We start from the raw sequence: 26,243 nt of genomic DNA, 5'->3' as shown, positions 1-26,243 counted from the left end.
TTGTCCACCAAGATTCTCATACCATATTTAGGTCATTACTTCGAGAATTCACTCTATAAAAAAAGCAGTAATTAATAAAAAAATTATTTACTTAACTCTGATCAAGATGCACAATTTTCAGAACTCTAATTGAGCTGTAATGCCATGACAATCCAAACATAAGACATGCAAAAAGCACAGACATAAACATGAAATTAATTAATAATATACTAGTAGAAGAGTTGCTGCTCAGTTTGTTACCAAATGATAAGGCAAGAAAATGCACAACTTGGACTTGAACTTGATGATGATAAATTAATAATGCCCTTTTTTGTGGAATGAGTAACAAATTTATATTCCAAATATCTTAGAGTATAGATCTTGCCAAAAAAAAAAAAAGGTTTTACTTAAATCCCACCACATATTTATAGTTTTTATAAGGCCAAAAAAAACAATAATTTATTATCTAGCTTATGATTGTAATTTAATTTTGTGTTTAGAAAAATCTGTATCAAGACAAAAAATATTGTTAGAAAGCAACCAGGGTGTACTGTCACTTAGATCCAAAAGAAAGGACAGTTACAAGTACAGGGACAAAATTGAATACTAGAATATATTCCATCAAGATCTGCAATAATAACGTCTTCTACATTATAATTTCAGTTCATGAATGTCCAATTTTTGTGATTATTGTAAAGGGTTGTTCCCGAACAAAACCCTGCATATTTATTATTTTTATCAACATTTGAAAGGGTTGTTTAATGTGAAATATTACAAAATTGCATGATTGATCCATGCTTTTTTTTTGTATGATTGCATTAATTTTCTCCCAATCATTCATCCACTTCCTCGAGTATAATTATCAGTTACTCTTCCTTTTTTTTAAAATATGTTCACAGGCTCTCTCTTTCTATAAGAATGGCCTTGCTGGATTTGTGAATCATGTTTTCTTGAATAGTTGTGGTGTGTCCATTCATGTATCTGCACATTAGGGTTAAGTGACAATTTTTTTGGTATGAATTAAATTAGCACTGTGAATCTTAGGTTTATATGAGGACACATCTATGAAGAGACAAGAAATCTAAATATGGAATATAAGTAGATTTTCTCTAGACAAAAAATTTATGGACATACATGCATGTCAATGCAAAAAGATTTCGCATTTGATATGAAATCCTATAGTACATTTCCACATGAAAATAGAGTTATGGTAATGTGACAGGCCGTTAGTGAAAAATAACAATTAGCTTAAATAAATAAAATCAGTGGTAGATTCAGAGGACATTAAAGAAATTATCCTGTAACAAAATGTATTTTTCAAATTTTCCAAATGAAATTTCAAAAGCAATTACACTTACAACACCTTATGGTATTGGAACGAAGAAAATATTGGTAATTGAAGGAAATAATCAAAAGTTACAATTAAAGAAAGAAATTGATTTTTAAAGAAGAATATAACTCTATATATAGAGTTGTTGGAATGTTATTTACAAAAGAGATACTATTAGTATTCCTTTGATAAATATACCAACACTTTATAAGTTTGAAATCAAAACTCATCCCCACAAAAATGGCCTAATGCGATTTGTGGCTGTTATCTTTAGGGCCGAATATGAATCAATAATAGTTGGGTAAAAGAACCTACTTATACCCGTTTGGCCCAAGCCCAGTTCTTACATTTGATTAATACTCCATCCCAAAATAAATATTACACTTACCGTTTTAGTTTGTCCGACAAAAAATATCACCTCTTTTTTTTTTTGATAAAGGTTTTCTTTCACATAAGTATACCAAAAACACTCCTTCAAAATCTCGTGCTATTGAAGTAGAGTGACATTTCTAACTGTTTGTAGTTGGCCTCCAAACATCTTCATTTTTACAAAGTAATGGTGCTTTTTTTTAGTTTAGGGTGACTTTGACCTTTCCCGGATTCGAATGTGTCTGTTTTTTTTGTGTCTAAACAAACTTTAAATATGACTTCAACTGCTTCTTTTTTCCTTGAGAGTTTTGTTATTGTTTGCTGTGGGTAAGTACTACTAGTAGACATAAAATTAGGGAAATGAAGAAGAGGCCTTTAATGGTCAATTGTTGTGTGTTTTATCTTATGGGTGGTATAAATGGGCCACAACCACACCCATGTAAATTCATTCGAAATGGACTCTACTTACATACTCTCACTCAAGATTGGGCCATCCTATATGTCATTGCCAATACTATAAAATGTAACTTCTATACTTTTAAAGGAAACCGAATTAAATTGCTATAATACGTACTATGGTCCTATTGGGTAAAGAAAGTGACTTCAAAAAAATATTGATAGAATCTTTGCACGAATTGGATTACATACTATGGCTAGAATTTTGCTAATTGCTAAGTAGGTACTACCTCTCGAATCAACCATGAATCGAGATTTCATTATTCTCCTCTTTTTCTGTGTTAGACTCCCACAATAAACCATAACTCTATGAATGCATCTTCAACCTATTCATTCAAATTACATGTAATAATTATAATACTCATTATGTTCCATTTTTAATGAAACAAATTATTTTTGACACATGATTTTATTGTTTTATGAATTTAAGTGGAAATAAAATTTAAAAAAAGTGATATTATTTCTATTTTAGAAATTTTGTCCATTTAAATGGTATAACCTAATAATATAAACTATTCCCATACTGTAATCATAATAATATGATATATTTCAAAAATAATACTGCCTATGTCCCTAAACCCTAAAGTTTGTTCCAATTTACTATTTTTGACTTTCCCACAAAGTTTGTAAATACACTCTTCAATTTCCTCAATGTGCGGCTTTTATTCTACTACACATCTCTATTTAACACAAAATCAAATAGTTTTTTAAAATCCATGCCAGATCAAATTGAGACAAACTTTGGAGAAAAAAGAGAGTAACATGAAATGAAAAAAATCTCCCTTTCCCTTTCTTCTTCCCCGCTCCCACCCTTTTTCTTTCTTCTTCTTCACAAACAAACAGAAACAGAGAGACCCCCCTCACCGACGAACCCACGTAATATACATGAGTGCAGGCTGTGGACTCATAATTATAAATAAACTTTCCCATACCATCCTACCTTCCACAAGTAAAGTATAGCTTATCTTTCTAGGAGTAATATATTAATATTGTCATTCATTTTGCTACTATAAACATACGCGCTAATGCAATCAATTGTAGACTTGCCAAATACTACTAATATTTCTTCCGAGCTCCACTTTTCAAAACCCAAATTATTCTCCTACTTTTGTTGCACGAAGGTATCATCGTGACAAAGGTGGCTGGTTTTTCATGAAGTGAACAACAACAGCCAACTAAGAGCATCCACAATGAATGCCCTAGTGGAAGCCTTAGTGAGAATCCTAGTGGTTGCCACGTCAGCATGCTCTATCTTTCTGCAATGGTGGAGCTCTAGTGGATGATGCCCTATCTCTTATCCATTTTTCATTTCAATTTTAATGTTATTTTTTTATATTTTCACATATTATAAATAAAAAATTAAATAATAAATTAAATGAAAAATCATGCATTACTTAATATTTTTTTAAAAATTATAAATTATATATTTAATTTTAATTAAATAAAAAATAGCAAAATATAAATACAATATTATACAACACAATAAATTTAAATAAAACACTTACATTAATCGAATAAAATGAGTAAAGTATAATAAAGGTCAAAATAAAAAAAGTATGTTGAGTTTGGGACTTGAACACACAATCTCTATAATTTTCCAAGATATATTTACCATTTGGCTAAACATAGATTATACATTGAAATCAAACAAACTTTTACATAAAGCAACAAAAAACTCTCTTTTAAGTGTAAAACTAATTGTCCCACATCGAAATCACAAAGATATTTGGAGTTGAAAACCTATCTATAAAATTATCATTTTTCCCACATCGAAGTCACATAAAAGTTGGAATTGAAAACCTATCTATAAAAGGTTTACTCAAGTAATGCAATACATGCTCATTTAGTGTGAAGGATTATATTCTATAAAATATATTCTTTCACTAATTCACGGATCCTTCTTTTAGTATGGATCATTGTGAAATTATAGTTTTTATTTCAAGTTAAAAAATAATTTTTTAATTTAAAAATCGATTTTTTAGAATTAAAAATCAATTTTTTCATAATTTTTTTTTTAAGATTGGGCTTGGGCGTTTTGTCGCAATGGGCGTGTTTCTTGAGGTGAACAACAACAGCCAACTAATACTGTGTAAGTAAGCTCACCATTCTTTTCTCCCTAATCTTTTCAAGATTGATTCTCCACAATAAAGATTCCATTTTTATGAGACCCAATAAAGCTAAACAAGAAAGGTTTGTATCCTTATTCTTATTCATGTGTAGTATACTTGTAAATCAACGTAATCTTTGAACCAAGAGGTTTTTAGTTTTGCATGTTGTCGTTTCCTTTAAGTTTATGGAGTATTTATATATTTTCCGATGGAATTGAATCAGTGCTAAAACCAATTGTCCGCCATGGAAGCTCTAAAATCTTCAACTTTTCCATCACTTCACCGCCAGCTCATCTCAACATACACTTTCCAAAAACCTATTTGGCATATTCCATCATCTCGGCGACTAATTCTCCCAATCCAGAGATCAAAATTTAAGAGTTTCACCGCCATTTCTCCAACCACTCCTTCCACGGAGGAAGAGATTGAATCCGAGAAGAGAGAGGAGAAATTCGAGTGGTATGAGCAGTGGTACCCGGTGTGTGCGGAGTGTGATCTGGATAAGAGAAGGCCTCATGCGAAGAAAGTGATTGGGATTGATTTGGTGGTGTGGTGGGATAGGAATGATAATGCATGGAAGGTGTTTGAAGATAGTTGTCCTCACCGAATGGCGCCGCTCTCAGATGGGAGGATCGATCAGTGGGGCAGGCTGCAGTGTGTTTACCACGGCTGGTGCTTTGGTGGCGCCGGTGACTGCAAACTCATCCCTCAAGCCCCTCAAGACGGCCCTCCCGTGAGTCCACTCTTCATGATATGTGACTTTGTAATGTATTTTTGGGATTCCCCACTTTCATATTTCAAGATTTTGAAATGATGAAAGGGAATTGAGCTTGCAGGTTCACACCTCCAGTAAGGCGTGTGTAGCCGTAGATTTGTTGTTCACTTTGTGGATGGCCTAATCAGGTACTGGACTCACACGGTGAGTTGCAGCAGCTGCAGCGTCGCGTATAAACGTCTCAACGTGCTAAAGACTGCCCTTCAAGTTATCTCGGTAGCTTCAGTTGCAGCTGTAAGGACATCCATCTGACGAAAGAAGCCACATTTTATTCCAGAACTTGACGACCCGTCATTTTCCAATATGATCATTTCAAGGGAGGTAGACTATGGGTATGCTAATACTAATACTCTTTATCATTTATATTACTATATCATCTTCTGATTATCAGAAGAGAACCAAACACGGCCTCAATGTACGTATACTTGACCTCTGTCTCATGTCTATCCCAAACAAGAGATTTCACTACATTTGACCTTTTCAGGTACGAAATCGTGATAGAAAATCTTATGGACCCTGCTCATATACCATATGGGCATTATGGCATGCTGAAAACAGGAGAGTGCCTGAGAGATAAGTAAATCTATGCATAATTTTCATCTTACATTATTTAGCGAGTTTCAAATGGCTGACGGAACATATTATCCTGCACTCTCAGGGCCGACAGAGAAGGGGGGAGACCACTCGAGATAAGTGTTCAGAAACTGGATGTAAATGGCTTCACTGCAAAACAAATATTTGGGGAAAACTACTTCATTGCGCCCTGCATATTCTACGGTCATTACTCTCCCAGTGGGAATGATCAAAGCATGGATGGAAAAGAAGATGTATGCAGTTGGCATTTGTCAAATTTCATACTTATCTACCCTATACGCTTAGCATTGTGTGCTTCTTTTATGCAGGTGGGAGGATCACCCCCTGTTCCGATGATATTACCCTATGTTCCCTCCGATAAAAAATCTATGCTCATTTTCAACTGCGTTCCAGTTAGTCCAGGTCGTAGCAGGTTGATCAGCGCAGCTACTAGGAACTTCGCTGGCTGGTTGGGTCTGATTGTTCCACGTTGGGTCTTTCATATGACACCCAACTTGATTATTGATTCAGATCTCTTCCTTCTTCATATGGAGGTGACTTAATCTTTTTCTCTCACGTACCAAATTTTCTTACTTGATCTTGCTAGTTCTGTTAGTCGTATAGCATGATTATGATCTTGATGCCAAGGTGCCATATTTGAGAAAGATGTATATATTCTCCATTAGGAAAAAAAACTGAGAGATGTTGGCTCTCTCAATTGGCATAAAGCTTGCTACGTACCGACAAAGGCGGATGCCTTCTCCGTGGCGTTCAGAAGGTGGCTAACAAGTATGGTGGCACACAAGTTGATTGGAGAAATAAATATAGTGGAGAGCTTCCACCCACTCCTCCAAGAGAGCAGCTCTTCGACAGGTTATTACAAAAGTTGCAATCTTTTATCTCAGTGTTTACTGACTAAATAGAAATAGATTGATTGTTGCTTCACTTTGTGGATGGCCTAATCAGGTACTGGACTCACACGGTGAGTTGCAGCAGCTGCAGCATTGCGTATAAACGTCTCAACATGCTAAAGACCGCCCTCCAAGTTATCTCGGTAGCTTCAGTTGCAGCTGTAGCTGCAGCCAAACAGAGTGCGATTTCCATTGTTGCGAGGTATTATTTGGGTTCAATGGCCGTGTTGTGCTTTGTGGCTTCAAAATGGCTGTCGCATTTCATCCGCAAGACTTTCATATACCATGACTATGATCATGCCTTCCAGTGAATTTTTTTATTTTGTTGGGATTGTGCAACTTTGTGATTTTATGTGTAAGAGTGACCAAGGCAAATTTGTTGTAAGAATTTATGGGGAAAATGCCATATAAATAAGAAAATTGCATTGCCTTCTGATCTACTGATCACTACTATCACATAAAGTTTGAAAACAAATTATCAAATCACACAGTTTAATTATTCTCAACTGTCCCGGCGAAATTTTCTGGCACTTTAGTAAATGAATTTTTATAAAGTGGACGATTAAATGTAGTACTCTTGTTTAGTTGATGTATCGGATATGTGAAATAGAAATGCACAAAACTATGATGTTTTTTGTTTATGAAAGTAAAAGAATAAAAAATTATTGCTCTTTTAGTCTATATAATTAATTCTTCTTATGCATTTTGATTCTCTCATAAAAATTATGCATTTTCCTTTGAAAACAATCAAGTCATCTTATTTTCTATTTTAAATTCTTATCATGCATGTTATGCATTTTATTTTTAAACAATTGCTTGTGAAGCATTGTGATCTATCGACGCGGTTGGCAATTGAAACTAAAAATATAACATATGACTGTCCCACATCGGTGTCAAGAGAAAACTGAAACTAGTATATAAGTCTTATGGGCTTTCCTCCTATCACCAATTGGTTTTAGGATGGAACTCATGGATTTCTATCATTGTATCAGAGCGGGTCGCCGACTGTGGGTCAAATTTAACTGACGCGCAGTATATTTGGGCCGAAGTCTATATCTGGGCCGAAACCAAAAAATGACTGATCCAACAGTATATCTGGACTTAAAAATTTGGGCCAAGTGGTCCAATCGATCGAAAAAAAATTGGGCCAATTGTCCAATCGATTAGAAAAAGTCCAACCCCTCCAAAGTTCACCTTCAAGGGTTTGAGGGAGGGTGATGGCAATTGAAACTGGAAAATATAACATATGACTGTCCCACATCAGTGTCAAGAGAAAACTGAAACTAGTATATAAGTCTTATGGCCTTCTTCTATCACCAATTGATTTTAGGATAGATTTCTATCGGTCGCAAACATGGTTTAACATTAAATAAATAGTTTGATTAGCTTTCCTTCTGTACATTATGATTTCATAAATTTTTGAAGTTGTTTTGATATTTAATTACTTTTCTAATATATTATAGTAATAAATTACAGAGAAAATTGTTGATTTATTAATTGGTTTTGATAGGTGTGTGATCAAATATTAACTAATTTATAGTAATAACTAATAACTAATATCAATTTAGTGTGTTAAAAATATCAACACAAAGACATAAATTTATCAATATTCTTGTGTTGATAAACTTATGTCTTTGTGTTGATATTTAAAATTTTTATGTTGTATTGATATAATTATGTCTTTGTGTTGATAATTTTAACACATAAAATTGAAAGTTATTAGTTATTACTGTAAATTGTGCATTAAAATCCGTGTTCAATTAGGAGTGCATATTTTTGCGAAACAGATGAAATACTTATAAAGTAGGAATATGACACACTATCCATTAATTTTTTTAACCTATTTTCTATTATATTTTTTAAAATCCGTATCGGATTAAAATGTGACATTTAAATGCGGATGTGGGGAGTAGTAATTTTTAAGTTTGATGAACAGGGCTAAATTTCTAGAAGAAATTTAATTGTTTTATATAAGTAGATGGTGGTGTGTGACTTCACCCCCTAAAAGAGAAAACCAAATTAAATTGCAATCACGCGTAAAAAGGACATGTGATTAAAGAATGTGACATTTGAAAATTTATTGAAATAAGCTTACACGAAGGTAACATATACGGAGTACTATTATTGCTAGAAGCCTAGCAATAGGTAAACAGTGTGCTACAAACAATTTAATAGGTATTTAAACACACTGCCTACAAACAATTTGATAACTAATTAGCTCCATTTGGAATTAGATTTAAGAAAAAGAGACTTAATTCGTATTCCTTTCAAAATTTGAAATTAAATTCGCCGACTTTTCGGAATATAGAATAGTAGCATAGAATTTTTCGGAATAAGAATTTTATAAATTTTTATCTATTTCTTTTCTTTTTAACTTATTACTCCTTATCTCACAATATTTACTAATAGCCAAATTGACCCCTAATATTTTCATCATAATTTTGATATTTATAACTCCAATTCTATTTTCACCAGGGTGGAGGAGGCAGTTATATGCAGAATTGGGTGAGAATAAAATTGGAGTAAAAAATATTAGAATTGTGATGGAAATATTATGGATAAGGTTGGCAAATCGTGCGTGTTGTGTCGTTATCGTGCTGACACAATAACGACACAATATGATAACAACAAACACGAACACGACCAGTTAAGAAAACTCCAAACACGAACACGAACACGAACACGACCCGCTACCCTCGTATACGAACACGACACGAACTCATTAACGACACGAACCACTTCGGGTCAACACGACACGATAACAACATATATATGACACGAGACAATAACGACACTATAATAATGATATTATAGTATATAAACATTATTTCTAATATTAAATTTTAAATTTTAATTTTTAAATTTTTAAATTTTAAAATAAAGAAAATAATAATAATAATAATATATTATTATTATTATTATTATTATTATTATTATTATTATTATTATTGTTATTATTATTATTATTATTATTATTTCTTAACGTGTAACACGAACACGACACGAAGTTTTCGTGTCATTATCGTATCGACACGATAAGAACACGAACCCAATAAGCTTTGACACATGCCCATTAATTTCGTGCGGGTTCATATCGTGTTATCATTCGTGCCAAAAATTGACAACCCTAATTATGGATAATTTGGTCAATTTGTAAATATTGTGAGAGAAATAATAAGTAATAGAAGAGAAAATAGATAAAAATTTGAAAATTTCTTCTAAAAAATTTGCTTGTCACAATTCAATATTTTGAACAGTCAGCAAATTTAATCTAAATTTTGAAAAATTTGCGAATTAAGTCTTTTATTTTTCCTGAGATATCTCCTCTGAAATGAATCTGATGCATACTGAGATATAGGGGCATTTCTTTTTTGCTTCTAGAGTAAAAGTTAGGCTCCATATTTGTACTGGACTTTTTTTAAAATCCGACTTTGGGAGAGACGCATTAAGGTCATGCGTTTCCTTTTAATGAAACGCACGAGCGTCATGCGTTTTAGGGTAAGACGCATAGCCCTCATTCGTCTCTGATTTTTTTTTTAATTAGAAGACGCATAAGCGTCATGCGTCTTAGGGTAAGACGCATAAGCGTCATGCGTCTCTCTTCGAACTTATCAAAAATCACAGCATCAAGCATCTCAAACATATCAAAAACTATACTATAGAATGAATTTCACCAATAAAATCCATTAGAACTAACAATTGAATTTCACCAATAAAATCCATCTCAAACGCCGAGATTCGCCAGAAAATCGCCGGAAAATCGCCTTTTCTTTCCCTCTCTTGCGCAGAATGAAGCTACTGCCTCTGCCTCGCGTCTGTTTTAAGTTCGAAGAAAGACGCATGACGCTTATGCGTCTTCTAAAAAATAAAATAAAAATTCAGAGACGCATGAGGGCTATGCGTCTTACCCTAAAACGCATGACGCTCGTGCGTTTCATTAAAAGGAGACGCATGATCTTAATGCGTCTCTCCCAAAGTCGGATTTTAAAAAAAGTCCAGTACAAATATGAATCTTAAGTTTTCTTCTAGAATAAAAAAAAAGAAATATCCCCTGAGATATATATTGAATTTAATCAATCATGAATCTGATAATACTCAATTCACTAAATTTGAAATAAATTTCATTATTTATGCATCTTTGTTGTTTGTGTTAAAGAATATGATCATATGATAGATGAGCAGATGAATTAATATGATTGTTATAAGCACTTAAAAAACCATCACTTATCGTTACCACCACTGCATGTTTGCATGCGACTGCCGTTTATTTGAATACATAAATGGGTTTGGAATCCCCCGTTTCCAAAAATTATGAACATTTAATTTAGTACGAGTATTAATGCATAATTGGAAAAATAAGAGAGAGATAGAAATAAAATTTTTAAAAATATTATTAGTAGAAAATGGATCTCATCTTATTAGATAGAAATGAATTTCCAAAATTAGAAAGTTCGTACTTTTCAGGGACGGACTAAAAAGTACTCCCTCCGTCCCATAAAAGATGTCACACTTTCCTTTTTAATTTGTTCCACAAAAGATGTCATATTTTCTTTTTTGGAAAAAGTTCTCTCTCACATGAATATAAAAATTATATTTTCTCTCTCCATTTAACACATAAACAAAACCTCCTAAAATCTCGTGCTGTTTCACAAGTGTGACATCTTTTGTGGGACGGAGGGAGTAGTATATACTCATATTCAGATGGTGGACTCACTCAGTTGTCCGTGCATTATACTCCCTTCGTTCCAAGAAAGGTGACATCTTTCTTAGATAGCATGGAATTTTATGCAATTTTATTTATATATTAAGCTAGGAAAATAAAGTAACAGAAGTGAAATAAAATCGAGATAACTATATTTTATTTTAGTTAATGAGTTATTTTAATCCAAAAAACAAAAGAGTGACTTGTAACCATAGAAGGTGCTATCTGCATTGCAATAATTCTGTCTCCTCAATGTGCTTGTATAATCAATTAGCAGTACGATTGATAACTGAGTCTGATATATTGATATGAGCATATGTTTGAACTATCAAATATGGGTGGGACCCATGCATCAACACAAATAATGTCACTCAAAGTCAACTGAAATGTGGCTGAAATCCACGTGCACCTTTCAAAACCAAACATTATAGAACGAGTCAATATGAATGTAACCAAATTTTGTACAAAATAAAGTTATATACAAACCATAAAAAATAAAAAAATTATATACAAATTTTAAATATATGATCACAATATTATACACTTTTCATATACTATATATGCATCCATATATTTTAATTAAATGTATAAATAATTTTTTTTTTTTCAAATAAATTAGTTTTTGGTTGTACAAAATTTGGTTACATAAATTTATTGTAAATGAAAGAATCCTCATTTTTTTAGATGAAAGTTTCTCTTTCCGGAAAGTGTTATTCCTTTTTATCATTTCAATCCGTGTATGAATGTACTATCCATTTAGTTCTTTTCATAAGGTTCACTTTCTGCTAAATCAATACGCTCACATTTTTTCACTAAATTTTTAAATTTAATATTTTTTTACATTTTTTAAATTCCGCTTCGAATCAAATACAAACATCACCTTCGCTCTTTTCTTAAAAAAAAGAATTTGTATCCGCATTCATATTCATGAATAGTATAGTTGTTAGTTGCGCATGCGCAGTGTAAGTTTATATCTATACCCCATATATTTGTTTGATGAAATTGAATCAGTGCTAAAACGAATCCGCCATGGAAGCTCTAAAAGCTCCACCATTTCACCGCCAACTCATCTCAACATACGCTTTCCAATACTAAATACAAATATTTTGCTATAAACATACACGCTAATGCAATTAATTGTGGACTTGGTGGGGTCTACATATACCCACCAATACCAAATACAGATATTTCTTCAGAGCTCCACTTTTCAAAACCCAAATTATTCTCCTTCTTCTTCCTCGATCAACTTTTCTTGCACAAAGGTACCATCTTGCCAAAGGTGGTTGGTTTTTCATGAGGTGAACAACAACAGCCAACTAATACTGTGTAAGTAAGCTCACCATTCTTTTCTCCCTAATCTTTTCAAGATTGATTCTCCACAATAAAGATTCCATTTTTATGAGACCCAATAAAGCTAAACAAGAAAGGTTTGTATCCTTATTCTTATTCATGTGTAGTATACTTGTAAATCAACGTAATCTTTGAACCAAGAGGTTTTTAGTTTTGCATGTTGTCGTTTCCTTTAAGTTTATGGAGTATTTATATATTTTCCGATGGAATTGAATCAGTGCTAAAACCAATTGTCCGCCATGGAAGCTCTAAAATCTTCAACTTTTCCATCACTTCACCGCCAGCTCATCTCAACATACACTTTCCAAAAACCTATTTGGCATATTCCATCATCTCGGCGACTAATTCTCCCAATCCAGAGATCAAAATTTAAGAGTTTCACCGCCATTTCTCCAACCACTCCTTCCACGGAGGAAGAGATTGAATCCGAGAAGAGAGAGGAGAAATTCGAGTGGTATGAGCAGTGGTACCCGGTGTGTGCGGAGTGTGATCTGGATAAGAGAAGGCCTCATGCGAAGAAAGTGATTGGGATTGATTTGGTGGTGTGGTGGGATAGGAATGATAATGCATGGAAGGTGTTTGAAGATAGTTGTCCTCACCGAATGGCGCCGCTCTCAGATGGGAGGATCGATCAGTGGGGCAGGCTGCAGTGTGTTTACCACGGCTGGTGCTTTGGTGGCGCCGGTGACTGCAAACTCATCCCTCAAGCCCCTCAAGACGGCCCTCCCGTGAGTCCACTCTTCATGATATGTGACTTTGTAATGTATTTTTGGGATTCCCCACTTTCATATTTCAAGATTTTGAAATGATGAAAGGGAATTGAGCTTGCAGGTTCACACCTCCAGTAAGGCGTGTGTAGCCGTTTATCCTAGTTGCCTTCAAAACGGCATTCTATGGTTCTGGCCTGATTCGGATCCACAGTTTAAGAACATACATTCAACAAAGAAGCCATATTTTATCCCAGAGCTTGACGACCCATCATATTCCAATATGATTATTTCAAGGGAGATAGGCTACGGGTTTGCTAATACTACTCTTTTATCATTTATATTGAATCTTTCGTGATGCTATATCGACTTCTAATTATCATGCTTTGCTGCAATTTGATAGCCTCAATGACTGCAAGTTTGTATACTTTACCTTGACATAACTGAAGCTTGAACCACTGTCCAAAACCAGACCAAGAGTTTGGGATGGTTAAGTATCAAGACTTCAAATTTAATCTATTTACTTTTTCAGGTACGAAATCTTGATTGAAAATCTTATGGATCCTGCTCATATTCCATATGCACATTATGGCATAGTTAAAACAGGGGAGTTGCCAGAGAGATAAGTAAATCTATGCATAATTTTCAACATGCATTATTTTGCGGGTTTGACATGGCTGACAGAACATATTATCCTGCACCTTGAAGGCTGACAGAGAAGGAGGGAGACCGCTCGAGATAAGTGTTCAGAAAGTGGATGTAGATGGCTTTACTGCAAAGCAAATCTTTGGGGACAACTACTTCATTGCACCTTGCCTATTCTATGGCCATTACTCTCCCGGTGGGGATGATCAAAGCACGAAAAAGACATCATCAGATGGAAAAAAAGATGTAAGCAGTTTCAATTTGTCACATTTCATATGTATCTACCCAATAATCTTAGCATTATGTGTTTCCTTTGTGCAGGTGGGATTACCCCCTGTCCCGACGGGACTACCACATGTTCCCTCTGATAAAAAATTTATGCTCATTTTCTACTGCGTTCCAGTTAGTCCAGGTCGCAGCAGGCTGATCTTCGCAGCTCCTAGAAACTTTACTGTCTGGTTGGATTGGATTATTCCACGCTGGGTCCTTCATATGATACCCAACTTGATTCTTGATTCAGATCTCTATCTTCTTCATGTGGAGGTGACTTAACCTTGTTCTTTTTTCTCTCTCATACTAAATTTGCTTACTTAATTCTGTGACATCTGTTAGCAAGTATTGTGATTAGAGCTTGGTCAAATCTTTAATAGTATTATTGAATGTATAGCATGGTTATGATATCTAGAGTCCAGAGGCATTTCATAGATAGGTCTATTTGAGAAAGATGTGTATATGCTCCATTAGGAACGAAAGCTGAGAGATGTTGGCCCTCTCAATTGGCATAAAGCTTGCTACGTTCCGACAAAGGCGGATGCCTTCTCCGTGGCATTCAGAAGGTGGCTTAACAAGTATGGTGGCACACAAGTTGATTGGAAAAATAAATATAGTGGAGAGCTTCCACCCACTCCTCCAAGAGAGCAGCTCTTTGACAGGTAATTACAAAAGTTGCAATCTTTTATCTCAGTGTTTACTGACTAAATAGAAATTGATTGATTGTTGCTTCACTTTGTGGATGGCCTAATCAGGTACTGGACTCACACAGTGAGTTGCAGCAGCTGCAGCGTCGCGTATAAACGTCTCAACGTGCTAAAGACTGCCCTTCAAGTTATCTCGGTAGCTTCAGTTGCAGCTGTAGCTGCAGCCAAACAGAGTGCGATTTCCATTGCTGCGAGGTATTATTTGGCATTGATGGCTGTGTTGTGCTTTGTGGCTTCAAAATGGCTGTCGCATTTCATCCGCAAGACGTTCATATACCATGACTATGATCATGCCTTCCAGTGAAATTTTCTATTTTGTTGGACTTGTAATTAATTAAGTACTTATAGTAAGGGTGTGCAACTTTGTGATTTATTTGTAAGAGTGACAAAGACAAATTTGTTGTAAGAATTTATGGGAAAAATGCCATATAAATAAGGAAATTGCATCGCCTTCTGATCACTACTATCTCGTAAAGTTTGAAAACGAATTATCAAATTACAAAGTTTAATTATTCTCAACTATCCCGTCTAAATTATCCAGCACTTTAGTAAATGAATTTTAGAAAAGGTGATGTAGTACTCCTGTTTAGATGATGTATCAACTATGTGAAATAGACGATGATGTTTTTGTCTATGAAATGTAAAAAATCGATGAAATTCTTAAATATATTAATTATTAAAATTAAAATTATAAATTTAATTTTTAAAATAATTTCAAGCTAAATTTAATTTTGATTTGATTATTTTTTAAATATTAAAAATTATATTATTTTTAATTAGCCCTAAAAAAATTTATTCTTAATTTTCAATTAATCCAAAATTTTTAATTTTTAATATTAAAAAATAATTGACTTACAACTAAAATAAAATTTAGCTACAAGTTATTTTATTAATTACATTTATAATTTAAAATTTATATATTTAAGAATTTGTAGTATTTTTAATTTTTACTTTTTAAAAGTTTTAGAGAAAGAAGAGAAAGACTATCTTGATTGAAAGTCCACAAATATCTTCTATGCCTTAGTTCAAAGGGAATCGATAGTGTATGCCCTAGTGGGAGCCTTAGTAGAAGCCCTATCTATTATCTATTTTCATTTCAATTTTAATATATTTTTTTATAATTGTATTTTTAATTACTACAATACCAAAATATATTATATTAAACACCACAAATGCTAAAAAAAAACTACATAATACTTAGCTTAAAAAAAACTATATTAAACTAAATTACTAAATAAAAAAAAAATCAAACTAGTCATCTAAATTTAACTTCTGGTTCAAATTCTAGATCATCTTCTCAGTCCTCTGTCGTTTTTCTGGATCGGTTTCCTGGCGAAGGCTGTTTTGGGCGTCAAGTATAAACCTATACTCAACCACCTCGCGAAAACCTCTGAATTCCTCGATCGCTGAGGCCATGAGCAGAGCAGATGGAGGAGGCGCAGCCTGCGGGGGAGCCGATCCAGACGCGGCCGCCTTCGCCTTCCCTTTGGCCTGGGCTTTGGCGGCCTTGGTGCTAGTGGGACGTCTAAAAGAAGACGTAGGGGTGCCAGAACTCCCTTCCGACTCAACGTTAAGATCCACAGGAGATGGGCTACTGCTCGTGTAACCGCCAGTGGCGGTGTTCTTCGTCCGCCTCGCAGCCGAGGATCCAACCGGTATCCCTCCGTTGAACTTCGTCTTGTCCTTCAAGATCAGCCAAACATGTACATCTTGAACTGCCTGTACCTCGAATGGTACTCAGATATCGACTTCTTGAGGACATCCTCCATGCTCTCACCACTAGCCCTTTCGTCTCTGTTCCTGTTATAGATATAGCAGAAGTTGTTGACGTGGAGCTTGATCTGATCCCAACACTTGCGCAGCTGAACCTTGGTCCGCTTGAATGCCCAACTCGGTTTCACCTCGTTGTAGCATTCCTCAATGCGATCCCACATCCTGGACGAAGTCTAGTTGTTGGAGCAAACCGAATCCTCCGATATATCGACCCAACACTGAGCCACCTTCACGTACTCCTCCAACTCATAGTCAGTACGCCCTGTTTCGTACTCTTCGTTGGGCGCGTAGGATGGGAGTAAGACTGGGACGGATGGCGCCTTTTCCTTCCGTGCCATCTTCTTCTTTCTCCTTGGCGGCTCAGGGGCAGGAGGTTGACCACAACTAGGCTCCATGTCCTCAACCTGATACGCGTCGGTGTTGAAGAATGGATCGAACTCAGAGTCCGAAACGTAAGTGGACCCTACAGATCCAAGCGTCTCGACCCGGTAGTCTTCGTGGCCGGGCCACCGGGTGTCGCCCCCTCCACCGCCAAACATCGGCATATCGTCGTCGACACCATGGGATTGGAGAATTGACTCGGATCCATTCTTGAAAGTGTGAAAATGAGAAAAGGAGAAGATAAATTGAGTAGAGTAAAGAGTATTGGTGTATGAAAAGTGAAGAATGAGGAGTGGGCATTTTATAGCGTTTAATAAGGGTTTCAAGAATTTAAAAAAAAAGAAGCAAAAAATGCAAAAATATGCACAGATAGGGCTCGGGCACGAGGCTGCAGTGGATACCCGGTCGATCGGGCTCGAGATCGAGACAACCGATCTTTCGGTCGCGCGACTCGGGCTCGGGCGTTTACAATGGATGCCCGACGACGCCCGAGTCCGATCTCGAACGATCGGGCATGCAATCGGACATCCATTGTGGATGCTCTAATATTTTTAAAATTTAGACACCATTTGCGTGCCAAACGTATAATTTATGTACCATTTGTATAGTCCACTTTACAATGTACTGTACTCACTACTTAGAGCATCCGCAATGGTCGGCTAGCGACCGGCTAGCCGATTCGTCGCGCTAGCCGATCGGCTAGCCGAACCATTGCAATCGGCCAGCGCGAAATCGTGGCTGAACGCATCGGCGTGGGCTGGCCGATCGCTCGTCCGGCTAGCCGATCCGCTGGCCGATCGGCTAGCCGCCATTGCAGGAGGCCCGATCGGCTAGCGATCGGCCAGCGGTGTTTTCCGATTTTTTTTTTTTTAAAACCTATATAAACGCGATTTTCGTTTCATTTTCATTTGCACCACTTGTTTTAACGAGTTTTCTCTCTCTCTAACTTTCTGTACAAGAGCATTATCGAGCGATGGATCACAACAACGAGTCCTACTCCATTGACGAAGCGGATCTCAGACTTCCCACAGGTACCTCGTGGGATCTGGATGGGGGCAAATGGGGCCCGGGGTTTAACATCCCTTGGAATCAGATGATGGGGATGATGGCTGGTGCAAGCCGGGGTATGTGCTCTCGGGTGGATGTCGGGGTATGGCCGTGGGGGATGACGGCGTGCGGCAAATGAGCGGGGCGGGCAATGCTTGCCGGCTGTGTGGGTATGCCTCAGCATGATGTCGGCACAGATGATGGGGATGATGCCGGTATGGCGGGGCATGGGCAAGGGTGCAGCAGGGTATGTGATCCCGGGATGCAGTAGGGATTGCAGGTGCAGGGGTCACCGGGAGGGGACCCGCATATCGGCCCTCTCTTGATTTTTTGACGGTTTGTCTTCACACTTCGACCTCAGCGTGAGACGTTCACCTCGGCGATGACCTTCCTGTCATGCTGCATGATACGGGGATCGATCTCGATGATCCCGATAGAGCCCTGTTCCAGCGGGAATGGCCGCGCCGAAGAAGAAGACGAGGGGAAGCGAGGCGAAGGCGGTCGGGCGCAGTCATCGCAGCTCCGCCGTGTTGACCACACCCCGACCCGTGAGGAAGTGGACGGGAGGGATGAGTACCCGCCGGCGTGGCCAAGGCATGGCTGGAGGTGTGCGACGATCGCGACTGGTTGCGAACAACCAGCCGGTCGTCAACATGTGGGCGAAGATTAGAGCAGCCTATGAGGAGGCACTGCCCGCAGGGAAAGGACTTCAGCAACGAGGAAGAATGCCGGAAGGGGTGGGAACGCATCTAGGGCCGCGGTGGGCCGATTTTGCGAACTTGTACGCCAACGCCCTCCGTCATGCTGACTAGTGGGCAGAACGAGGAGGACGCCCCGGAGGATAGCCGCGAGAGTCAGTTCCTCCTCGTGGAGGGGAAGTATGGGCGGAGGTTCACCTCTCGGGAGTGCTTCTTGTTGCCGAAGGACTCCGAGAAGTTCCGTGCGGGGTGCGACGCCGGGTGGGCCGAAGAAGCAGCCGATCGAACTATAGCTGCGACTCATACGGGCAAGCTAGCAGCGGCGGATCCCACGAATTTCTCTCCCCGATGTCGAGGAGTTTCCGTCTCCTCCTTCATTTACAAAAAAGGTCGCGCCCGCCCGATTGGACAGAAGGCGGCGTTAGCCGAGTCAGCGAGGGGTTGATCCCCCTATCGCCCCGCGAGGTCCAGTCCGTCCTCCGCTCTCCCACCCGCCCCACTCGAGTACACTCTCCATTCGCGTAACCATACGCGGGATCGTATGTACAAGGTTCTATTAAGAGTGGAGGGCCGCCATGCACCCCACCCGAGAAGATGTTTCTTCAGAGCATGCTCGAGCAGCATGCAGCCGTATTTAGCCGCCGCGAGGGCACTCCGCTTACGGGTTCCGACGTGGGCTCATATACCGCGGGTGGCTAAGTAGCTGACAGCGGGGGCTAAGCGACGGCGACGAGGAGTAGAGAGCGCCATGGGCCCGTGTGTTGAAGCCCTTTTTTTTTAAAAAGAATCATGTATTTTTTTTTTAAAAATATTTGTACTTTTTTTTTTTAATGGAATGGATTATTTTTCCCGTATATGTGTCGTAGAATTTAATTCCGTATTTTAGTAATTTTAATTCAGTATACGTAAGATATTTTGAATTATTTTATCAAAAATACCATTACTACTTCTAAATCACGCTAAGTGCTGTTAAAATAGACGCCACAGAGTAGAATTCATACCAATACGACTCCATTACCAATGCATTACCCATCAAGTGGATGCTCTTAGGAACTGTGGGATCCACTGATCTCGATTTATTAACTTTTTCCTGTCTGAATTGAAAATTTATTTCGGTCTCTCTCTTGTTTTACATTTACTGCACTTTCCAGGATCTAGTTTATATTTTGCTGAAATCTTCCAGATATTGAGACAATGAGATTCAGTAAAATCGCTGCTTAATTATCAAACCTCAACGGCTCAACCCAAGCTCCACCTCTCTCTCTCTCTCTCTACGAAATCTGTATCCTAAAAGTCTCTTCTTCTTTGTCAATCAAGATCCCAATTTCTCCATCAATTAGTTTTCTGGAAGAAGGCATTAACAGATCAGAGGTGGTGGTTGTATTCAAAAATTGAAGAACAGAACACCACCAGTTCAGCTCTACTGTAAGCCCGATTTCTTTTCCCCAACTTTCACTTCAATTTTATCTGAGTCTCTGAAAGATTTCTTTTTTTTGAGTCCCCTTTTGCAAATCTGGTTAGGTTCTGACAAATGAACGACTTCAACCAACAGATCCCCTTGGGGAGAATATAAAAAGCTTGCAATGTATGTTTTTTGTGTTTTCATTCTTTGCTCTCTTCCTGTAAACCCACCATACCAACCCCCGATCCCTGGGAGCTGAGGTCGACTAAGATTTTCCCACGTCGAAAAGCCCCCTTTTTAAAAACCGATAATTCCGTGTTGAAAACTGGTGAGGGAAATTCTTCCCCTTGGCGACGCCCGAGGGCTCATTTTCCCCTTACTGAAACTTCGATTGAGGAACTGAGTGAGCGGGGGTGGACCTTTAAATCTGGTTGTGAGGATTTGATTGGGGGTTTCTCTGATCCCAGGGGTTTTTATTGGGTCCAGAGGTTTAATTTGAGGCAGTTTAAGGCTATTGGTTTCTGATTACCAGCGCCGGGGAATGGCTCTAAGGAGGATGAATGTGACGTGGCGTGGAGGTTTAGGAACAAAAGGAGAAATCTTGGAGGAAGTATGGGATTTTAGGAGATTCAAGTTGGGATATAATGATGATTGTAGTTATAAGGTGATTCGCCCCCGGGCTGGGATTTGGATTAATGCGCCCCATGGATAATCTAGGGGGAATGGGAGGGGGCAAAATGGTAAGTTTTCTCCCATGGTTTACAAGGAGATCAATGATACAATTCCTGTGTTGGGATCAGATTCGGAATTTAGGAAGGGAAGGTATCTGTACTATTCGAGGGGAGGGATTATTGCAAAGGAATGAATCACTTTATCTGGAGCTTCTTGTGTGGTCTTGGCGAGGCCCAGTTTCTGAACCGGACGTTTGTGATGGATTTGAGTATTTGTTTAGCTTCTACGTACACACAGAGCAACAAGGACGAGGAAGGGAAAGATTTTAGGTTCTATTTTGATTTTGAACATCTGAAAGAGGTGTCTTCAATCGTGGAGGAAGGCGAGTTCATGAAAGACTGGAGGAGATGGGACAGAAGTCATAAGAGGAAAATCCCAGTTAGGAAGGTGGCTAGCTATAAGGTGACACCGATGCAGCTGAGGAAAGATAAGACTCCCATTATATGGAGGCAGTTTGATGCTCCTGAGCCGGAGAATTATTGGTATAGGGTGTGTGAAGGGCCGAGTGCTAAATACATTGAGAGGCCGTGGGAAGCGCTTTGGAAATCTAAAAGATTGATGAATATAGTTTCAGCAATCAGTGGGAGTATGGATTGGGATTTTGATGCAGTTCATGTGGTTCGAGGGGAGAAGGCGAAGAATAAGGAGTTATGGCCTCATCTGGATGCAGATACTTCACCGGATGCCCTGGTTGCTAAACTACAGGGGCGGTTGCACCTTGGAGAAATTTGTACATTGCTACGAACGAACCCTTCTACAATTACTTCGATAAGCTGAGATCCCACTACAAAGTTCATTTGCTCGATGATTACCAGCATTTGTGGGGGAATGCGAGTGAATGGTACAATGAGACAACTCTGTTGAATGGTGGTCGTCCGGTTGAGTTTGATGGTTATATGAGGGTCGAAGTGGATACTGAGGTCCTTTTCCGAGCAAAGACAAGGGTGGAGACGTTCTATAACTTGACCGCAGATTGCAAGGATGGGATCAATACGTGCTAAACCAGGTTAAAAAGCACATTCCATTTATTCCGTTCTTTATGTATGTTGTTTCACATATCCTTTTTTGTCAGTCTTGTTCTGTATCTGTTTTCAAGAAAAGTGTTTGTTTCGGATCTCTGTGCCTACAGATATTTTTTGTTGTATACTTTGATAGCGATCTTGTCATTCATGATACATCTATGCTGTATCGAAATACTTTGGTTAATTTCTAGTGGAAAATGTCACTATATATATGTGGAAATATGTTTACTTCCATTATAATTTAGTTTCCTGAAGGAATGATCAACAACAAAGAGGAACATTACAATTTAGGGCAAAATTCATTCACATGTTTTCCCTGTTTTGCCTCTCCCTTTCACACACAACTCTGTACCATAAATAGAAAAGCTTTAGTGAGACCAAAAACTTTGAAATGTCCACAACGGTTATAAGTTTGCTGTCTCAGGGTCTTCTTCTGTTCCAACTTCTACTCGGTGCTACTTGGGCTTGCACTGGATCATGGCCCTACATCAGTTCCAAATTCTGATCAGTGGGCATCGAGTAATTAAACTGCATAAGATGAAATTGTGGTTTCGACTGTAAGATTATAAGACGACGTGTTCTAGTTTCTAGAACATGCTCGGTTTATCTGACATACAGCTCATGTTATGTAGTACTAGTATGATGTAAGAGGTTTGCTGCTTAAATGTGCTTGTTCTTGGCTACTTTTGCAAATTGTTTCTTTCTTTCCTTCTTCTTTGCATTGATGGTTTAGGGATTTTTGGTTTTTATGGTTTAAGTGATGTGAGTTAGAAAATTAATTAGTACCTCCATCTTTTGTATAAGCTCTCCAGCAGTCTTAGCAGCAATGACTATATTTCTATCTGAGTGTTTGATGAACCCTTCTTGGACACCTTTGTCGAATATCCCAAGCAAGCAGTCATAGTATCCATCGACGTTCAAGAGCCCGACCTGCTCGAGATAAACACAAACTTTGTCAAAGATAGAAAGTCCTGATGTTTACATTATTGAATTATTGAAGACACGCTGACAATTGTGTATTTTTATCAGAAGTTTATTTAATTTGAGCATCATTTAGTCTTAAATCACAGTTCAATGCAAATTTGTTGGAATGTATGCATCAGGAGGCTGTATCAGAAGTCAAATCTTGGTTGCATTATTTATTAAGAGTTGCAATTATCCAAAGCTTTAGTTTGTTGATCGACATGTCTTTTTCCACTAGCGGATTTTGTGTTGTGCATAGGTCAAGTCGACCAAAATTGTTTTGGTGGGATCTCAAGTGTGGTGGAGTGGTTGCCTAGTCCAAATTCATATTTTTTCATTCATTTTTACCTTTCTTGTCTATTCATTCATTCATAAGATAAAGACACTCTCAATTGAAATTTAGTAGTACTAAAATTATGGGCTTCCTTCATAATTAAAATAAGGCATATTGGCATTAATTTAATATCATGTAACTTTTAAAAATTTTGGTTTTTTCCACAAACTTTCAATTTGACAAATAATATCATGAACTTTTAAATTTTTTGTTATTTTCCCCCAAACAAAAATTTTTGACAAATAATATCAGATCCCTTTTTTTTTCGTAATTTCTGGGCAACAACTTCAAAGCTTTTCCAAGTTCTTCAATTTTTGGAGGACGATTTTCTTGAAGCACACCCCCCAAAAATTGTTCTTCAATCCATTAATACATGGGGAAATTTTTTAGTATTTTAAATAATATACCGGGAAAATTTCTGATATTTTTCCCCAAATTTAAAATTTCAAAAAAAAAACCCAAATTTTTTTAAAAAAGTTTTGATATTGGGCCAATACCCCTTTTAAATAAATTTAAGAAACTATGCTAGTTGGGTATGCCGGATTGAGCTAGATATTTACATCGAGATCGAGGGCCTAAAAAGACATCTTATAATTAAAATTAAAATCAAAATTTAACTGGTAGTTACAGTAATAAATTTATAAAAAAGTTGAAAAGTTATATTTTTATTATTGATAGTAATTTTAAGCAGAGACGAATAATCAAATTAAAGGAATTGGTCAGGGGTTTAAAAATTTTAAACCGTTATCAATCTCTAAATCATCAAATGGCTGATTCAATGATAATAATTTTAAAATTTATATATAAAAAAAAATATCAAAAAATAAAATACCCCTATATATTTTTTAAAATTGTTGAGGGTTAAATTTTCTCGAGTATCACAAGGGTTTTTGCTTTTTCCCAAAATATATGAAGGGGATAGCTTTTTAGGATTGACCGAATGAAAGTTTGTTGGGCCAAAAGGCCCTTTTTCAGTTTTTTTAAAAAAAAAAAGAGTAGCCATGCTGCCTGACTCTCCCTTTTCTTTTGGGGTTTTGTTTTGATACACATATCTATATAGTAATCACTCCATATTAAATTTTAAAAAAATTTGAAATATAAAAAGATTATTGTAATAAGTTACTAGAATAAAACATAATGAAATCATAAAATTATTAAATTATGCTTAGAAATTACTACCTAAGTAGGTTTATAAAAGATTGATTTTGCAGTATTTATTTAGGTTGTGGGGTTTTTTAAGAAGTGAGTGAGTAATTAATATGAGTACAATGTTTATGATTTGAGATTTTAGGAGAGAGAGAGATGTAGGGTTAGAGATTACTGGTTTGTTGTGAATCCCAAGTTGTGACCAGGTTATCATCTCCAGCAACTCCTCCATGTTCCAGCCCCCCTTTTATAAATCAAAATATATAGTAGTATGAGATTTTTTTAAAAAGAAGTTAATTTGAAGTAGTAACTTATCTGGCTACCGGGGAAACGCTATAAAGGCGTCGGCTCGACTAGCCATCTCCCCTTTGCCCTTGGTGCATATCAGCCACCACCATCACCTCTCCCACTGCGTGACCAGATATCTGCAACATCCATCAACCATTCATTCATTCATCTTAATTTCTATATATACCAACACCAACACTGAGGAGATGATGAATTAAGTAATTACCTCCACAGGGACAAGGGGCTGTTGGGATAACTCTACAAAACAATTAATCAAACATTCAAATTAATTATTATTTTTCAAGTATATACATATTGACCTAAAGTCCTAAACAAAATAAGGTAAGCTATGTTACCCTAAACGCTGCCGCCATCGTAGACCGTTTGAGACACCAAACCCATGAGCCCCACGCCCCTCCTCCGTATACCAGATCCATCTTTTTCTTCACCTATATTGTATCGATTTATTCGATATATAAATATAAAATATAATCAAAGAGATAGAGGATTGATGAGCATGCATGTTTTACCAGTTCTTTTCCAAGATCAAGAGCTGCATCACTGAATATCTTTCTATATCCAACATTACTTCCACAGAAAACACATACCCTCTTGAATTTCACCATTTCCTTTTCTATATTCTCTCCTGTCCTATCTCTCAACTTAATATATAGCCCATCCTACCCTCAAATACTGCTATTTTTTTCTATTGAAAAAATAAATGCTCCTACTATTCGATTCAATACTTGTATGCATGATAAGTGATAAATGCAAAAATTTTTTAGGGTCCATTTCGGGCCTCTTTGAGAATATCATCATTGTTTTGGGTCAAAGAATGTTCCACTTTTCTTCTCCCACCAAATTACTAACTTTAGTAGTAGTGTATAATTATTTCATTTATTATTTTTACTATTTAGATGATTCGAATTTTATGCTTGGGAGATGATGTCCGGTCTTAGTCCTTACTCTACTCCATCTCTCATTGGGCATGCATGTTGTTTTTCAAGATAACTACTTTTAAGTTTTAGTCAAAATTTAAGGTCACCATAATAAGTTTTATGATTTTCAATTTTTCATAATTTTGTCGTTAAATAACTTCTAACTCGACTGATCATACAAAAAAAAAAACAGTACTAACAACTAATTTCTTGTAAAGAATTAATTTCATTCCACTCTCCAATTTCTTAATTAACATAATTCAAAATTGAAACCTCGATATAGAATTAAATAAATGTAATCGACATAGACATCCATTATTCACTGTTATATCATGAGTTGGGAAAGTGAGGCCACATAAATCTTTCAATTGCAGCATTTATATATTTTCGTATCTGTTAAAATATGGTGATCACCAGCATGCCTACATGCTGATTAAATATCTTATTATGCCATGATGTAAATAAATAAAATATTTGAGAGGAGCACAAATTTGGTTACTGAGTTAAGTTCCAAGCGTGCAGAAGCTGCAATGATGAAAGAAGCCCCACCATCTTTGGAGCTTCACCTCCCATTCAATATTATTAATCCATACTTTATTTGGGTGGTTACATATATAATCATGGCTTTTGATCGATT

General features: G+C 36.9%; 1 protein-coding gene and 3 pseudogenes across 3 annotated transcripts; 3 read left to right on the top strand and 1 right to left on the bottom strand.

Annotated features, from left to right (window-relative positions):
* The first annotated feature begins 4,191 nt into the window (after positions 1-4,191).
* Positions 4,192-6,941, top strand: LOC125224074 (annotated as a pseudogene).
* A 5,410-nt stretch (positions 6,942-12,351) lies between these two features.
* LOC125218654 (protochlorophyllide-dependent translocon component 52, chloroplastic-like) lies at positions 12,352-15,342 on the top strand. 3 transcript variants are annotated; one of them, XM_048120370.1, is made up of 8 exons: positions 12,352-12,533; positions 12,772-13,281; positions 13,385-13,572; positions 13,793-13,882; positions 13,962-14,151; positions 14,227-14,448; positions 14,650-14,837; positions 14,931-15,342. In XM_048120370.1, exons 2-8 carry the CDS (start codon positions 12,793-12,795, stop codon positions 15,184-15,186), a joined length of 1,623 nt encoding a protein of 540 aa, XP_047976327.1. In that variant the 5' UTR covers positions 12,352-12,533; positions 12,772-12,792; the 3' UTR covers positions 15,187-15,342. The 3 variants fall into 3 exon arrangements, with proteins under 3 accessions (XP_047976327.1, XP_047976326.1, XP_047976328.1); XM_048120369.1 differs by having other exon boundaries at positions 12,354-12,529; XM_048120371.1 differs by having other exon boundaries at positions 12,472-12,630.
* A 2,667-nt stretch (positions 15,343-18,009) lies between these two features.
* Positions 18,010-23,001, top strand: LOC125221202 (annotated as a pseudogene).
* LOC125224435 lies at positions 22,373-25,300 on the bottom strand (annotated as a pseudogene).
* Positions 25,301-26,243: the final 943 nt, after the last annotated feature.

The sequence above is a fragment of the Salvia hispanica genome, chromosome 4, assembly GCF_023119035.1.
Source record: "Salvia hispanica cultivar TCC Black 2014 chromosome 4, UniMelb_Shisp_WGS_1.0, whole genome shotgun sequence".
Classification (NCBI taxonomy): Eukaryota; Viridiplantae; Streptophyta; class Magnoliopsida; order Lamiales; family Lamiaceae; genus Salvia; species Salvia hispanica.
This window is presented reverse-complemented; position numbering and strand designations above follow the sequence as displayed.